This window comes from Halichoeres trimaculatus, unplaced genomic scaffold (assembly GCF_033239565.1).
Source record: "Halichoeres trimaculatus isolate MK-OKI-2021-1 unplaced genomic scaffold, fHalTri1.1 fHalTri1_scaffold_3, whole genome shotgun sequence".
Lineage (NCBI taxonomy): Eukaryota > Metazoa > Chordata > Actinopteri > Labriformes > Labridae > Halichoeres > Halichoeres trimaculatus.
In genome coordinates this window covers 34,927,894-34,942,976 of record NW_027437181.1, presented here as the reverse complement: position 1 = coordinate 34,942,976, position 15,083 = coordinate 34,927,894, and the positions used below count along the sequence as shown (strand labels likewise).

The window sequence follows — 15,083 nt, the reverse complement described above, 5'->3', positions numbered from 1 at the left end:
CAATGTCTAAAAAACTTCAGAGTAAGAATTTTTAAGTGTTTTATTTTCTTCTTTTTTAATCAAAATGTTTCAAGTTACATAATAAATTTGGTTGCCATGTCTATATATTTTCATTCATTTGTGCACAACGATGTCATGCTTTTATTTTGAAGTCACTGCCCTGCCCACACCTGCTCCCTGATTGTTCCTCCCCACCTGTTTCCCATTACCCTCATTACCTTGTATGTGTCACCTCACTTGTATTGTATTTGTATTTAACCTTATGTCTCTCACTGTCTTATTGCCAGTTGGTTGTACCTCACAGTCTTCGTTCCAGCCTTTATTTCTTAGGCCATGTCCACACATATTCCCAATTTGGGAAACTGCATACATTTTTATACGTTTACGCCTGTTGTCCACACGAAACCACAGCTTTAGGTCACTAAAAATGATGTTTTCTGAAAACTCTGGCCAAAGTGAATATTTTGGAAAACTCTGGTTTCATGGTTTCGTGTGGACACCTGTAAACAGAGTTTTCGGTTCTCAAATACCACAGCTGAATGACGGGGGCTCATTCTGATTGGCTGGCATTTACATCAGGGAAACACTGCCCATCATGGGTTTGGCGTGCTTGGAGCCGCTCGCTTTACCCACTGCGTGTGGACAAAAGTATTTTTTAAACGAACAAGGGGGGGATACTTGTTTTTTGTAAATACCCGACTACGTGTGGACACGGCCTTAGTCATAGTCTTGCTGTGTATTGAACCTTGCCTATCCTTTTTTGACCTTGCCTTTTGCCTCACGTCTGTGTGTTAACTCTGCCTGTTCTGGACTGCTTTTCTGTGTACCGACTTCTGCCCGGACTCTAATTAAACCTTTTTGCCCCCCAAATTCTGTTGTTGTTGTCCTGCATTTGATTCCGTCTTTTTGTGCTAAGTTCATGATACTGGTATTTACATTGTTACATTGTTTTAGAGGTTTTGTATAATATTCTTGGTAAAAAAAAAAAAAAAAAAAAAAAAATCTGGGTGTAGTTCTAATGTTTGCCATTCAGTCGGTTTCTATCACCTACTCACATGCTTTTCCATCTACTATTACATTCCGTTCAGTAATGTTATGATTACTAAAATTATGTTCACTAAATTAATTAAAAAAAAACAAACAAAAAAAAAAACGTATGAGGATCCATTACCATTTTTTAGGAATCTGAATTGTTTCTAGCTGTTATAAAATATATAAAATATTCAAATCCTTAATTTACAAAAATGAAAAAAATAAAAAGGCGGTTGCAGTTTTTATAGCCCAGCCTTAATTGTAGTAAACCTCATCACTAACCAACAGGGGGTGAGCCTTGAATCCCGAAAAAAGCTCCAGTGGCTGGGTAATTTGCTATTTGTGATTATTATTTGTATATAATCTTGTAAAGGTTGTAAAAGTACCTCAATCATCGTCTTGATATATGTCATTATACTACAGAGTAACAGTCCAACTATCTGTTCAAATGAGGAAAGAAGTGATTTTACTAAAAGTGGTCAGCATCACATAGAGATCATTGAGGAAAAGAAACATTTTTGACATGAAATGACTGATTATCATTTTGGAAAGGTGATACTTTGACTTTACAGATATTCAATTCTCTTCTGATCAGTTACTCAAACACTTTTTTGCTAATTGTTTCAGAACTAGGTATTAATCTATCTCTACACACACAGAGATTAATGACATTAATATAATTCATGGCTTAACTTTGGTGTACAGTGTCTCTGTTTCCTGTTACACTTTTGGTTGCTCAACATTACGCTGAGTCTCTGAACAGCAGCTCTGTTCTCCCTGCTCTAAATCTTCCTCGTCACACACAACAGTAGCTTACCCTGCCAGGTCACACACACCAGGTTAGATAAGCTGCTGCGTTCAAGTAAGGACAAATGAATAAATTCACATGCGATTACAAATAAAACCGTTGTGATGCTGAATAATCCCTGTTGTAATCACAATAGTCATGACGCTTCACTGTATTCATGCAATTCAGGATAAAGCCTTTGTGTTTGCCAAGTCCTCGTGCATTCATGTATCCCTTTGGCTGCTCTGAGAAAGTGTGCTCTGTATTTATGCCAGTGTTGGTGTGAACACGACCTCAAAGCTGTTTTCGCTTTCACTCAGAGCACAGTTGAAGAATAAAGGCGCTGAACCAAACTGCTTTCTTTCAAAGTGATACGAATATCTGAATTGGTAAAGTATGCATGCACAATTTGGTTATAAGTGCGAAGTCCCTCATTGTGTGGCCTCATAAAAAGGGTATGAACAGCTTTTTCGTTGCTTTTTCTTCAAGGTCGCTGTGGGGAACTTAAAGCCTGAGCAAAGTGTGGTGATTCACTTTCATGTTTTAAGAGGCTTTTGATGCTGCGCTGATGAAAAGGCTTTTGTTTTGGTAAAGTTTAGACAAAAGTTGGACTTAGTCTTTTGCTTTTACTGAAGTAGTCCTCATCTACATTCTGACTAGTTTCAAAAAACTGTGTTCAGACGCAGCCTGTCCAGCTGCTTCAAGGTGTCCTGAGCTTAGAGAGAAAGAGTGAAGCTCTCAGTGTGCAAAGACTCTGAAAATAGCGTCTGTGACTGTCATTCTCATATTCAAGGGGGGTAAGAACTATAAGACAGTAGTTATGTGAGAGTCCTTGGGGAAGAAGAGCTCCAGGCGGTCCTCAGTCAAGTGAAGATGAGCTTAATTTCCCTCTGATTAAATTCACTTGAGAAGATCCTAGGTGGAAAATTTCACAGGGGGCTGTGACAATCCCTTTTCTCACTGTCACCACTTTTTTCTTTCTACTGTACAGAGCAGACAAGATCATCACTGACATCTTTACCAGTGTGTCCTCTAAAGGGAGTGTGAGATTGCCTTGCTTGTGGTGTATTGTGTGATCAGTCAATGACTGAAGGAACTTCATCTGGAAGGTTGCAGTGGATAGAAATGTCAATTAACGTCCCCTAAAAATGACAGAAATCACTGACTGAGAGGACATAACAAAAACAGTGGAAAGTAAGATGTTTTTTATGTTTAGCAGATTTTAACAATTATCTCACCAAGGTTGTGAAGCTCTAAGACATTTTGAATTTTTATCCATTTACAGCTTTTCCACTGGCTTCTATATTCCTTAATTAATCAACAAAAACAGCTCATTTTTAGCGCCAATCAGTCTTTTTTTATTTTTTTACCAAGCTATACAAGGTGCTGCTTCAAATATTTATAAAATGGAACCAAAGTGTTTGCAGCACCAGAAGAGTTTAAATGTTTTCAGTTCAGAGTGACCAATTAACCTGATAAGCAGTTTTATGGACCGTGGGAGGAAGCCAGAGTCAGTAAACTGACAAAAACAAACTCCACATCTCTTTACCACCGAGCAGCCCTCAGAGTTTAGATTGTGGAATTACACTGGGAATTTGTGTGGACTATGTACTGTCTCTGTCATCTGCCAACTTACTCCATAGATGGTCCTCCCTTTGTTCATGTTGGGCTGTCAAACCTCAAACTTGTTGACCCCTGGCCTGGCTATGCTCATTAGGTCAGTCTGTTGTTGAAGTCAATTTGAATGCGATCCGGTTTTGACCCAGTCAGCTTTATTTTGAAAGCCACTGGCTGTTTTTAGATGGTTTCTGTGCATGACTTACTGTCCTGTATGATCTACCCTCCGGTGAATTGATGTGTCACAGCTCCAGCATCTGATATAAATAGGATGGTTGCGTATCTGCCGTGACCTGCTGGAGCAGGGAAGCAGCCGGACCACATCGAAGCAGACCCAGTGTAAGTTGACACATTGACTTGAATTGAAACCTATCTGATCTGGAGCTCAACCAAAGATGCATCTGGTGTATTTTGGCCGTCATACAGAAAAAAACAAAAAAAAAAACAAAACAAGATGAGATACTGCAGACCTTTGTTTTCTCTTATTCAAATCTTCCATCAGACCTGCAGAATGTGTTTCATTTGGGACAAGTTGTGGCATCTGACAAACTCAGTCCACTTTGTATGTATGGGAGAGCCAAACTAGGTTTTGTTCTGGCATTGTCTTGGATACCAAACATTATAAGTATCAGTCAAACAAAAAATAAATGACAAAACCTTAAACTGTTCTCAGCTCAGCTCAAACACTCTAACTTTCACCTCTTCCTGCACACGAGGTACAGCGGTAAGCCCCCGGGGCTTTGTTGTAACTCACAAGTTTGGCTGCCAAACACAGTTTTGTGTACGTACCTGATAGCTGCATGAGTTGATCTCAGACTGGGTCCAAAGTTGTAGGAGGATGTTTAAATGTGCCACCACATGAAGCCAGCACAGAGGCAGTTTATATCCATGATGCAATAGTTTGTTGACTTTTTTTTTGGCTCCTACATTCACATACAACACTTTTGCACTTTTCATGTAAGATGATGTAAGCCTAGAAGTTACATTTCTGTAAGTTTGTGTCAGCTGTCGACAAAATCAGAGTGAGCTGAAATGCATCATAAGTCTCCAGAAGAAAATCTGAAGCCCAACCTCCTGGACAGATGGACCGTTTTGTTTCTTTCCTTGTGTAATCAAATGTCTTCTGAAATAAATTCAGGCAACATTCTATGATGAAAGAAAAACATGTTTTTATCCTGCCTCTTCTGATGAGTGTGGATACAAGCTAATGTGTCTGGGTTGGTGTTTAATAGGTGAAGCGTCCCACCTTGCTGTTGCTGCGGACATCCAGCCGATGCCACCGCCTATCTGCCACGTTTACGTTGCCTGGCAACTGTAGCACCGCTGTGCCAGACCCATGGTTGATTTTCAAGGTGGGGGTCCCATCTATTAGCTCTAAATGAAGGAGAGAGAAAGAGAGAGCAGATTTTCATGGTGAGGGGTCACTTTGAAATCATTTTTAGGACATCATTAGTGCTAAGACCTGAAACTGTGACATTCTGTGAAGGTGCTGTTAAGTTACACCTGGTGCTGGTTCTGGAGCCTTTTTAACAGCTCTACGTGTCATATACCTCACAGAGCAGACTGCCATATCTCCATAAACTGCTGATATAGTCTGTATATTATCTTCTGTGAGCATTATTGCCCCCAGTCTGTTGAGATGTCAACAAACGTCAGACAAAAGTTATTACATTCTATTTTCTGACTTACTCAAATGGGAAATTAAAAGTTAATGAAGTGACTAAGACTGCTTGGCTCCATCTGCAAGGAATTATGGAAAAGCATGTCTTCCAACCAGCATTGGTAATCCATCATGATGCATGCTGAAATCAGAAAAAATCCACACGGATGCTAAACACTCTGCAGTGGCTGCAGTGGCTTCACACTAAACCAGGTTGTGTTTATAAAAGAGACTCATGAAGTCTAAATGTCAATGCCTGGACTCTTTTGAATGTTTTCCAGAAAGATCAAATTCTATCCATGGTTTAAATAGTCGTCTTCAGAATAGAGCTGGATCAGAGCATGTGAGTGGAGGGGATTGGGCAAATTTTGAAAAGTGCGCAGAACTTCTTTTTTGTTTTTTCAAGGATTTGAAGGTAGAGTGGGGAGCTGTCAGTTTTGCTCGGCTACGACTAACACGAGTCTGAAGCGTCACAATCAGAATCAGAATCCAAACATATTCTTTGGAGTGAGCGTGGAGAGGAGCAGGAAGCAATTTTGATTGTGTGCTGAGCAGTATTAGGCATAGTTGCATGGTGGGACTTGGAGAATAAGTGACAGAGGCGGACATCTTTGAGAGTGAGGAGCCGGAATCCTCACTGTTTCACTCTGCTCACATGCTCTGCACAGGACACTCAGGCGTATTCCAAATAAATGCAAACACCTGAGCATCAGGTGCACATCTGAAAATACAAGTACTGTTCACCAAATGAGTTTTCAGCACACACAAAAACCTAAAATTCAAAGCAAAGGGGAAGACAGACATGAACAGTCTTCTATAAAAGAAGATCAATGATGAAACATTCATGCAAAAGCAAAAAGACTGAGTGCAAATACATCCAAAACACTTCAGACCAAACTCTCCCAGCCCCTCTCCAGGAGTTGCATCCGAAGCCTGGACTTAAGACCAACTACATCTAGCTGGTCCACTATATACTTGTTTAATTTCTTGTATTATTTTTGACAAGCATTTTTTTTCTTACCCAATTGGCAGATTTTTTTTCCTCTTCACAAGGAATTCTGGTGTTATTTTTGTCTTGAATATCTTGGGATAAGGATTTTTTTATTATTATTTGTCAGGTGATCATATTGAGTCCAGGAAGACCCTTTTTCCCTTTTTTAATTTTTTTTTTTTTCTCTTAGGACTGGGATGATGTGCTTTGCTCCTGATGCAATTCTTAAACAATATTTGGGGTGCCAATTTGATTTAAATTGTTTTGTTTTTTTTTATATTTCTGATTTGGGGGATTTTTTGTTTTCTCCTTTATAACACCAGACCAAGTACAAAAGTTGAGTGATGATGTCTACACACCATATCAGGGGGCAATTTGTCCCTGCCAAAAACCGCACATCACATGTGAGTCAGTTTTTAGGATTTATTCAGGGGATCTGACACCTCAATTTTTTCTCAGACCAAGCTTATAAACAAAGGTTAAAATGAAGGACTTTAAATTGAAAAAAAAAAAAAAGGTTTTTGAACAAAAATAATCAAGATTTAAATTTGTTGGAGAAAAAAATCCTAAAACTATCACACAACATTTTCTTTTTCTCCACCCCGTAGTTTCTCTCCTCCCTAACCAGTCTAAATTGAGGTTTATCAAAATGCTCTAAGTCCAGACCCATCCTCATCAGTCAGGGAGTATGATCATACACAAGATAAGTTTCCTGATGGCAAACTGTTTAAGAAGTTGATCCTATGTTTTTCATCATTCCAAACATAAATATAAAGTAGCAATGCTGTATTTCCATACAAAACATGCAGGATTTCAAAACTCTAAATATCGTTGTAGAAATCCCTTAATCTTACTGGAAGATCATGATGAGGTAATTGCACAAGGATCTTTTTAACAGCATCCCGACATGTTGGAGGGGAGGGACTAAAACACCAATCTCTGCTCAGAGCTTCTACACCTACAGTCCTTAAGACAGCTGGCCAATCAGAGAGAAGAGGGTTTGTGGAGCCTTAAAGAGACAGCAGCTAAAAAAAAAAGTTTAGTCCTTCTGTAGTCTTCTAGTCTCTTTGTTTGAGCTGTAAACCATTTAAAGTTACTATAAGGACACCAGGGGGAAAAGATAAAGCCTTAAAAAAGAGGCACAATACCCCCTCTTCAAGGTCAAGATAACGTTGTTGTGCATGTGGGTAAATTTGGATGCAATGAATGAGTCAGCTTCCTGTCACAAACAAGCAGAACAGGACAAGAGAATAAAAACAAAGTAATTACGCTGATGAAACCCACTGACGTTACCCTAGGTGAAGACAGGAGGAAGAACACGCCATTGGACAAAGCAAGACAAATCATCACAAGACAAAATGTTTTAAACCAACTAAAAAATACTTTGCATGTCCAGCACTGCGGCTTTAATCATGTCGTGTTAGTGTCACTGCTGACAGATGATACAAAGCTGTTGTATGTGCTATTTAGAGTGCAGGAGTCATCTCCTAAAAATGCAACCAGCTATTTTTCATATATCTGTATGGCGTAGCTACAGGGCATATGTGTCAGGTTATGCCTGTACAATCAGCCCACAGGCATGTTTTATAGTTAAATTCAGTTTGTAGTTTTTAGTATTTCATGACATGCTTCTCCAAAGCTTTTACACATTTCCCTTTGAGTACCTTAGCCTTTTTTATTATGTTTTTTTTTAGTATTGAGCATCTACATGGCACATTGTTTAAGCCAAACACCCCACACACTCTCCTGTTTTTATTATCATTTAGTATCTAGAAGAGAAAAAAAAATGTCTGGACAGCTAAAAGTCCCACCACTGTCAGACACTGCATCTCTCTCATTTCATCCTTTCTCATCCTTCTTTTCTTGAATTGTAGTCTTCTCTTCAAAAAAAATCAGAATAGCTTCTCTGTAGCTTAATTCTTTGTTGTTGTTTTTTTATCATTATAAAGAAAGGTTAACTTTTCAAATTTAAAGTAAGAAATGATCAAGTGTATGCAGACTTCTCAAGAAATGTTTCAGAGCTGTGGTTTTTGAATTAATGCTGATGTCAAACCTGCAGTATGTCTCTGTTGGCTGTATTCAATTAAAAATTAATAACAGGCTGTCACAGTTCATGTCCAGCTCATTGTTCCTAAGTTTCTCCGCTGCCGCCTTGAAGCTACTTTCCCACACACCCACTGCCTGAATCAGGGATTCAGTTTGAGCTGAAGCATTTGTTCTCTTGTTTCATGTGAAGGACTCAGATTTGGCTCTCTCCTGGTTAACTGAGCCTGTTACAGTATGTGTTGGAATTATATTTAACGAGAGAAAACTACAGTAAGAATTTCTCTCGCTGCTGCACTGTGACAACTGTCTTCATGCAAGAGTTAGTAGAAGCTGGAAGTCAAAAGCAGCTGACAAGCATCAAATTCCCTTCTTACTGCTCTTCAATCCGCTTTGTGTCTGACTGCGGCTGAGCTTTTCGTCATCTCTCTGACTGCCTCTCTTTCCATGTCAGACTATCAGCACTCTTTCATCTCCGGTCTGTCTTTCACCTCGTGCATCGCTTCACTCTTTCATGAACTTATTCACCGTAACTGACACTGTTACACTGTGCAGCTTTCAAACACTCCTCAAATGCTTTCGACTGACATCATACTTTCTACTGTGCCATTGTGGAACACCTTATTTTTATTTCAGCCTCGAGTCATGGAGCCTGCTAACAATACTTCTCTTTTCTTTGGTGGAATAATGAGACCTCAGTGTTCGGTGATTAGGAAGACAAACTTAAATACAATAATTTGAATTATGCTCAATATCGGTAGGAAAAAGTATCTTTTCCATACGCGCCAAAACACTGAAACACATCATCTAGCAACTTTACTGTTTAAACCTTTTGTGGTTGCATGTGGGCTGGAGCCTATCCCAGATGTCTTTGGATGTAAACCAAGGTACACCTCATACAGGTCACCAGCCCCTGCTTTTTGCAGACGATGTGCTCTTATTGGCCTCATTGAACACCTGTCTCCAGCTCGTACTGAAGCAGCTGGGATGAAGATCGGCACCTCTAAGTCTGAGGTCATGGTTCCCAGTCAGGAAAAAGGTGGACTGCCCACTCCAGGTCAGGAGAGACTCTCTGCACCAAGTGGAGGAAGTCAAGTATCTCGATGTCTTTTCATAAGTGAAAGAAGAGAGATTTACGAACGGATCAGAGCAGCGTCGGCAGTGATACAGTTGTTATACTGGTCTGATGTGGTAAAGAGAGAGTGAAGCCAGAAGGCAAGGCTCTCAATTTACCAGTCAATCTACATTCCAACCCTCACCTATGGCCACTAGCTGTGGGTAGTGACCTAAAGAACAAGATCGCGGGTACAAGCAGCTGAAATGAGCTTTTTCTGCTGGGTGTCTGGGCTCAGCCTTAGAGATAGGGTTCGGCGCTCTGACATCCCGGAGAGGCTGGGAGCCTCAAGTCATGGACCGGACCCAGACCCGGATAAGCAGTGGATGATGAGATGAAATTTCTTGATCCATTCAACTATCCTTGCAAGCATGGGGGTTTACTTCTTTGTTCTTTGTAAAAAAAATACTTGTGTCCATGATTAAAATTTCAATCAAGAACTTTGCTGGACAATCATTGTATCTCCGCTCACAAATGTTTGGGTTTATATCATTTAGTCAATGTTAGTCATGGAAACCATAAAACTCAAAGCCATTTTGATACGCTAAAGGATGACTGACCATCAGGTTTAAAAATTGAGAAGCTGGGTACTAAAGGTTTCAACCCCCAACCCAGTACAGACCTGTGCTCAGCTCCATCAGCACTGTAGGAATTCATCATGCAATGATTTGGGTTAACAGTCTTATCCTCATGTAAAAGTCTGTATGGCAACATGAGGTCTTGTAATATGAAGCCTCTACAGATATGTTGAACTGCTATAGGTTGGTTGCAAAAACACCAGGAACCACACACACACACACACACACACCAGTTTCAATAAAAAGAGATCTCTACAGCAAAAACTAGAAAAGCACTCAGAGAGAGCAGACTTCCTCCAAGCATATTCTGATTGTCAAGCAACACTTTAGTCCTACTTTAATGTTATACTCCCTTTCAGCAGACTGTCTGCTACAATTTGGTGTTAGTTGCAGGTTTGTACGATAATTTGTTTTCTGACAGTGTTGAAAATGATGATGACCCAGTACATATTTCATATTCTGGATCTTAGTATCCAGATTATTGCCAAGATCTGGATCGTACTTTAACATCTGTCAGAAATGATCGTGACCTTGTCTTGTATTGTTTTGCAAAGCAATCAGACCATTTATCGTGGAGTTATAAACACTTATAGTGAAAACGGCCCACTCTTACAATGATAAAGACTCCTAAGACTAAAAAAATTCCAGGATCAGGACGGTGATCCAGATCACCTCCAAAATTCAATCACTTCTTGCTTATCCCATTTTGAACATGTCCTGAAAATTTCACCAAGAACTGTTTGTTAGTTTTTGAGTTTTTTTTTTTTTTGCAGACAAACAGACAAACTTTAACAAAAACAAACAAAACATAACCTTTTATAATAAACATATTTACAGCCTGGATTGAAAAAAACAAACAAACAAAAAAAAAAACACTGTGGGGTGGTGAATTTTGTCATAGATCTTCCCTTTTTCTTTCTTTCTTTTTTTTTTATTTATTTGTTAAACTTATAAGTTTATCTCATTTAAGGGCGTGTCTGACTTGGCTGACAGGCCCACACCCTATGGCTACAAAGAAGTCAAAGGTCTGGCTCCTTACGACATCCTAACTGGAAACAAAGCTGGGTTGAGTCAGGGATTCAAAATGGCACGTGCTGATTTTGTGCTTCCAAACTCTGTATCATAAACAAACAGGCTACTTCAGAGAGACTCTGTCCATGTATGGTACAGTCTGTATGTAAAAGTCTTACACTGGCGCTTTCCTGGCTGGGTTTAATAACGTTGTCACCTTCTCTGATGATTTCCGTCATGAACTTTACTTTGCCTTCACCTTGAGTTGGCTGAAATTAGGTGTTGTAGACCACATGGGATGCTGCTCTTCTCTAATTGCCTTGTCAAGGCTGAGATGCTCCTTTGTTACTGGACTCCCATACTTCATTATGCTGTGTCTTATACCTGTAAGAAATCAAATCCCTGGGATATAATTTTTCAAGCCACAGTAAGAGCAAGTCTGTTGTTAGTGTTATCGTCTTCCTCTTAACTTTTCTTCAAAAACCTGCATGTGTTTTCGTTCTGCTGCAGGTGCAAAATGAGTTCCCGCTGCGCTTCCGACATGATCCCATTAATTTCAATATATGCAAATGCCAGACTGCTGACCACAAAGAGAAGAAAGGATTCATTATGTTAGTGGAATCCAAAGCCGTCCCTCTTTGTTTAACTGATTCTTTGTCATCTTGTGCTTCACACTCCCTCACATCTCAGTAACCTTATTCATTCCCTTTTCTCATTTACTGACCCGCCTGGGATCTTCATCTCACACATCTCAGCCTTTCAATTTCCACTCCTCAGCGAGCTCCCTCTTCTTCCTCATGGGAGTTTACTTCTTTCTGGAAGCCCGAAGTGTTCTAACTCTATCACCCCAAACCTTTCATGTCCCCCACACTGCGGCAGCCTCATGTGTCAGATATAAAGCAACCTTTTCAAAGCTGCACACCTGTACTAATGAATAGTCTTTAACTAGTACAAACAAGCATACACCAAATGATGAGGGACACACATACTCTGGCACACTGAGAGCACAAAAGAAAGAAAAAAATGTGGTTAAAGGAAAGATTGACCGGCGGATTATCCAGCGTGGCTACGGAGCCACTCCTAAAGATTGACGTGACATTTTCCCAAGAGATGAAAACAGACTTCAGCGTCCCAGGAGGAGCAAAGGAGGGAAGAGAAGCAGTAAGACACAAAGGGGAAAGAAGCAAGGAGGGCAATGAAAGCCTGTTAAGCCAAAAAAAAGAAAAGAAAAGAAAAAGCAGGGGGAGAAAAAAAAGAGAAGAATGAGGCAGAGAGAAGACAAGGGGAGCAGAAATGTGGTGATATATAGAGGAAAGATCAGGAGCAAGTTTGATAAAGGTCCAAGATATGAGATGGCAGGGTGACAGGTGGTGTGATGGACAGAGAAAAGAATGGACATGGTTTAGACAAAAACACAGAAGGTTATGAGAGGGGGAAAAAAACTAGAGTGAGGATATTTTGAAATTTACTTAGTATGGACTGTTTTATTTGTGTTTTTTACATAAGTGCAGTATTAAGTCAACAAACTGACAACTGATTCCATCAGTTACACATTTTGACAAGTTCTGTTTTTTTATTTCCCAAATACATACACGTTTGGCGCGAACCAGATTCCAGCGACACCAGAGCGGGACGTCTGACTCTGAGATAAGTGCAACTTCTTTTTTGGGCAATAGCGCCCATGCTAACTGCAGCCATGGACACAGTATCTCACTGCGCTGTCTGCCACCCTGCTCGGGAAGAGGAACAGCTGCACCGCTGACGTCTCGGTTCCAGAGTTTCAGTGACGAGAGCGGCCACACTGTTTCATTATCACCGCGCATTCAGAGTCAGTGCAGGCACAAAGTACAATCACCTGTTACCATACCAACGAGCTGACAGGGCTTATTATTTTATATTCTCCTCTCTTCAGGCCTCATTTACTACAGTGTTTAAAAGTCCTCTTAAATTTCACATACGACAAAAAGGCAAAATGTGCATACGACCAAAATATATACACTCTTTTCAGATTTATCAGACTCTGCGTACACACTGCTGCACGCTATTCCCCGTGATAAATCACACCGCGCAGAGAAAAGTGCGAATGTGGTGATGTGATTGTGAACACACCTCGTTTCCCACCGTCAGCACGCCCGAACACAACCATATATGGTCAATGCAAATCAGTATGAGCATATTAAGTAGCCATGTACGCTCTGGGGTTTTGTAGAGTGATGTCAGTGTAAGATGGTGAACACAACAGACGGAGAGAGCATGGAAGAAGCTGAATTTCTCTCATAGCCAGATACACAGCAACATCGGGAAATATCAGTCAGAAAGTGATATTGCATTGATTTAGGCTACATTTTGTGATGAATTAGATTTCCTAAATGCAAATTTAGGAACCTTTATCTATTTGGGCGATTTTCTGCAGTCACCATAGAAAAAAAAAAACAGAATGAAAACATTACACTTCCAAATCCAAATAACGGAGCAGAGAGTAGAAGAATCATAAACTGACCTTTTATCCCAAAAAAATATTTTTTTAAGATGTTAAAACAATACAAAGGGTTTCCACCTTGCTGTGTGGACTATAGTGTAAATAACCTGTTGTTGAAATGTTCTGTAAGTTGTTCAAAGTATTGTGAGTGAGTGGGTTTTTGGTTTTGTTTCTGAATCAAATTTAAGATATTTCTCATATGCCTTTGTAAGTTCTTATTTATCAACGTATGTTCATGTCCATGGTCCCGAACTGCACTTACTTAAAAACGTACACACACATTAAAACCGCTGAGGGTCAAAGACTCTCCCACCACAGTCTCCTAAAATCCTGTGGGAAACACTGGGTAGCGTTTAGTTTGTGCACGGTTTATTCTTGCAAGACCACTGGAGTTAAAGTGAGAAATAAGCATCCTCTGTCTCAGCGACTGTTGAACATTCATTCATTCATTTCATTCATTCCAAACTGAAGCGAAAAACAAAACTTAGCTCTGAGGAAAGGTTGTCTGAGCTTCTTTTACTGGCAAATGAGAAGGAAATTCCAGTCAACCTCAGTGAAGTCATTGACATTTATCGGAGCATGGGCAGCAGAAAGTTGCTGTTATAGCTACAGCATGGTAAAAGGACACTGTGATGTGTAAAAAAAACAAAGACACACAGAAAGACACTGACAAACACACACAGACACACACACACACACACACACACCCCTCCTCTTTTCTCTTTCACCAAACATTAATGTTCCCCTATATGTTCAAAACAGATATTCATCATGTTATTTTGGTGTGTAATCAAAAATAAAGCTGTTAAATTAAAATAAAGAGCTACCATAACTGCTTCATGTCTTTCCTCCAATTTGATTAAAATGGAAAGCAGGGTCCTGATCAACAGTTTGACAGGTCAGTCACAGGAAGCCATTTTCAATGCTGTTTATCTTTGCATCTTGTCATGATCACACAACACTTGTTTCATCAGCTACTATTTCTTCCATGCTCTTTTTGGTGTCTACACTCAGATGAATACAGCCCACTTTCAACAAAACCAGCTCCAGCACCCTCCTCACTAACCCCTCACAGAAGCTGCTCAGAGTCCTCAGCCATCAGCTGAAACATACGCTACTTTTGCTTCCACTGCCATCGGAGAAATCTATGAGGTGTTGGACAATAATATGGTAGGTTATGATTCTGTTACATTCTTTATGAATATGTGTTGCAACAATTCAGCCAGTCATACTGTAGGTATGTACTTTCTGTATGGCATTTCAACTTTGTGTGCCATGTGCCCCCTTATTAATTTAGAGCACCTGCCCCTCGTAAAGTCTCTGCACGTCCCTGGTTTCAGTGGGAAATAGTTACCTCTTCACTGTAATAAATAAATGGGAAACACACACAAAATAACTAAATAAGTGCACAACTAAAATTTTGAAACTTATTCAAGGTCCCCCTGAGGTGACTCTTACCATTTTTAACTGTTTTTTTTTTTCTCATAAGCTTCTGTGCAATGCAACTTTATTTTCCAACAGCTTCAAGGCAACAAAAAGAAGGACAAAGTGGTAAAGTAATGTTCATTCATTTAAGAGAAAGTTTATGCAATCTCACAGAGCCGCATATAAAAAAACTAGAGGCAATTTATTCATAACTGAAGAAGTTGACAAAGATGCTTGACTCCCAAAGTGAAGTCACTGTAAGAGTCCAGAGTCCTGCAGACTTTTGAAAAGCCAGCAGGGAAGCAACATCACTGCAGGAATTCAAAGTCAGCATATTTGTTCAGTA

General features: G+C 39.9%; 1 protein-coding gene across 1 annotated transcript in view; it reads right to left on the bottom strand.

Moving 5' to 3' along the window:
• The window catches only part of LOC141787560 (neural-cadherin-like), a 477,836-nt gene that overhangs the window by 95,091 nt on the left and 367,662 nt on the right, over nucleotides 1-15,083 (bottom strand). Inside the window, exon 28 of the mRNA XM_074666057.1 lies at nucleotides 4,683-4,810. Coding sequence (XP_074522158.1) covers nucleotides 4,683-4,810 — 128 coding nt within the window. The remainder of the gene's footprint in view (nucleotides 1-4,682; nucleotides 4,811-15,083) is intronic.